Source organism: Mirounga angustirostris, unplaced genomic scaffold (genome assembly GCF_029215605.1).
Source record: "Mirounga angustirostris isolate CCGP_5_RB_7025 unplaced genomic scaffold, mMirAng1.0.hap1 SCAF_7, whole genome shotgun sequence".
In the NCBI taxonomy this organism is placed as follows: domain Eukaryota; kingdom Metazoa; phylum Chordata; class Mammalia; order Carnivora; family Phocidae; genus Mirounga; species Mirounga angustirostris.
This window is the reverse complement of record NW_026991715.1, coordinates 55,366,414-55,368,688: the sequence shown is the minus strand read 5'-3', so window position 1 is coordinate 55,368,688 and position 2,275 is coordinate 55,366,414. Positions and strand designations below refer to the sequence as shown.

Below are 2,275 nucleotides of genomic sequence, written 5' to 3'. Positions count from 1 at the left end.
TCACTGGGCCCGGGTAGCTCCTGTCCAACACAGATCCCAGTCTGGGTGGGCAAACCAAGCTTTGGCCTTGCCGAGAGTCACTATGACCCAGTGATAACTTAAGGATTTATTGACATCATTGCCCTATCATATTTATTTTGTACGGTTATTAGTTTATTTTGTAGCCAGCTACCTTTTTTTTTTTTTAACAGGAGACATTATTTTATTTTATTCCACCAAAAAAATGTTTTGCAGCCTTTAAGATACCCAGAGTCCTCAAGGGACACCAGATGGCAAACATGTTGTTTGGGAATCTGCAAACCCCTCCGGGGGGTGGAGAACAGGTACTAGGAAATCTCCAGAGGAGCCTATTTTCTCTTCCCTGCTCTCTGCCCACCCCCCTTCTCACAGCCATGGAAACTCCCAGGGCCACAGCAGCAGTGATTTCCCCCTTAGCTGCTGGAGTTAAAATTGAGACACCAGTGCCTTCCAGTAGGAAAGGGGTGGGTTGTGGACCAAGTGAAATTCCTGCCCATGAGCCATATGCAGGGGATGTCCAGCTGTACCAGAAGGAAATTTCCCACCCCTGCCTAATTTTTATCCACCTGAGCTATTTTCCTTCCCATTTCCCCTCCCGCCCCACCCCCACCGTGCCCCCTTCGAATGGTATCTGTCAGGCTGCCTGGGCTGCTCTGCTGTCTAACCTCTGAAGGTCACAGCACTGAACACCTCATTTGTCAGCAACAATGACTTGAATGCTGTTCCCTCGGCGTCATAGTCTAGCGAGGGAGGGAGTATATTTCCTCATAGGGGGGAGGAGAGAAGCAGGCGGAGTCCTCGTCTCCCAGCTGTGTCTCTTCTAGCTGGTCAGCATCAGGGCTGGATCTGAAATGGGAGCAGAAAACACAGACCCGGTAGAGTCCACGCCGCCTCTCTCGGAACCAGCGCCGCCATCTTGGCAACAGGCCACACGGACGCTTGCCTTCTCCCAACACCTTCCTTACACACCAGACAAAGCCATGGGCCGCGACTGTGACAGCTGGAAGGGGAGCATCCCCCTGCCACACAACATACCTGTCATTTCCACCGGCCACAAAGGAAGGGTAGTCTTGGTCACCAACAAATGCAGCATTCTCTGGAGGATAGATGGTATAGTACTGAGGAGGGCTTGACGTGGTGCTCACCACCCCTCCAGGTGGTATGAGACCACAGGGGTTCACCACTGGCTGCAGGTAGGTGGTGTTCATCCCAAAGGGCTCTTGAGCACCGTAAGGAGGAGGGATATACTGCACCACAGTGGCCCCATGGAAGGTGATGGGTTGGTTGATACCAGTGAAAACAAATGATTGTCCTCCTGCCGTCTGCTCCGAATCCAGGACCCTTTCCTCACTTTCCTTGCACACCTGGCAGGAGAGCATTTTGAACTTGCACACAGCAATCAGGATGAATGTCACCCCCACTGACAGCAGGATGGGCCCAAGGAGCTGGGTCCATTCAAAGTGGGAAACACCTTGGTATTTGATCCAGCCCATGACGGTGAACGTGATCCCCACCAGTCCCAGGAAGATGCCTGAGAAGAGCAAGGTGGCCCCTGCCTTGTCATCATCGGACACCTGGATGTCAGCAGTGCTGGGTGTGTAAGGAGTGACGGAAAATACGTTGAGAGGGGAGTCCTCCAAGTGGCTGCTGCCTTGCTCCATCGTCCGCCTGTGATCACCCTGCTTCCTGGAGGGGAAGGGAGTGTGAGGGCTCCTAAGAGCCCAGCGGAATAATCATAGGCTCCGGTTAGTTATGGAAGAACTTTGGGCCTCTGTGGTTAACAGAGTATAACATGCAGAGGCCTGAACTTTGTTTAGAAGAATAAAGGTCTGAGAAATGAAGCTTGAAGTTTTCTAGTCGCTGTCAACAATTGGAGGTTTCTCTTTTACAACTCAGTGACAAGCTCTCTCTCATTCACATTCCTTCACTCATTCAAAAGTATTTGAGCCTGTCCTCATGTGCTAGGAGGTGCTTTCCTAGATGCTAAAGGCATTGCTCCAAAGCCGTTTACATCCTACCAAAACCAGGACTGGAGAGATGGTAGAGCCACGTCTGGGGCCTCTGGTGGAACGGGGGCCCTTGATGTACCCATTACATGTTCAGACACCTCACCCACTTTTCCTGCTGAGTCAGCTCACGGGAAGTAAGCAGACACCCATTTCTTGACTATGTGTTTGTCCTTCCCACACCAGGAGCTTGAGCTGGGATGACACTTACCCTCCCACACCTCTCATTGAGCTCTGAGGCGCTGTCTTCT

At 51.7% G+C, this 2,275-nt stretch overlaps 1 protein-coding gene across 1 annotated transcript; it reads right to left on the bottom strand.

Moving 5' to 3' along the window:
- Positions 1-758: 758 nt before the first annotated feature.
- Positions 759-1,679, bottom strand: TMEM174 (transmembrane protein 174). Its single transcript, XM_045886920.1, has 2 exons — positions 1,054-1,679; positions 759-864 (listed from the first exon to the last, which is right to left on the bottom strand). The coding sequence occupies exons 1-2, from the start codon at positions 1,677-1,679 to the stop codon at positions 759-761; spliced, it is 732 nt and encodes a 243-aa protein (XP_045742876.1).
- Positions 1,680-2,275: the final 596 nt, after the last annotated feature.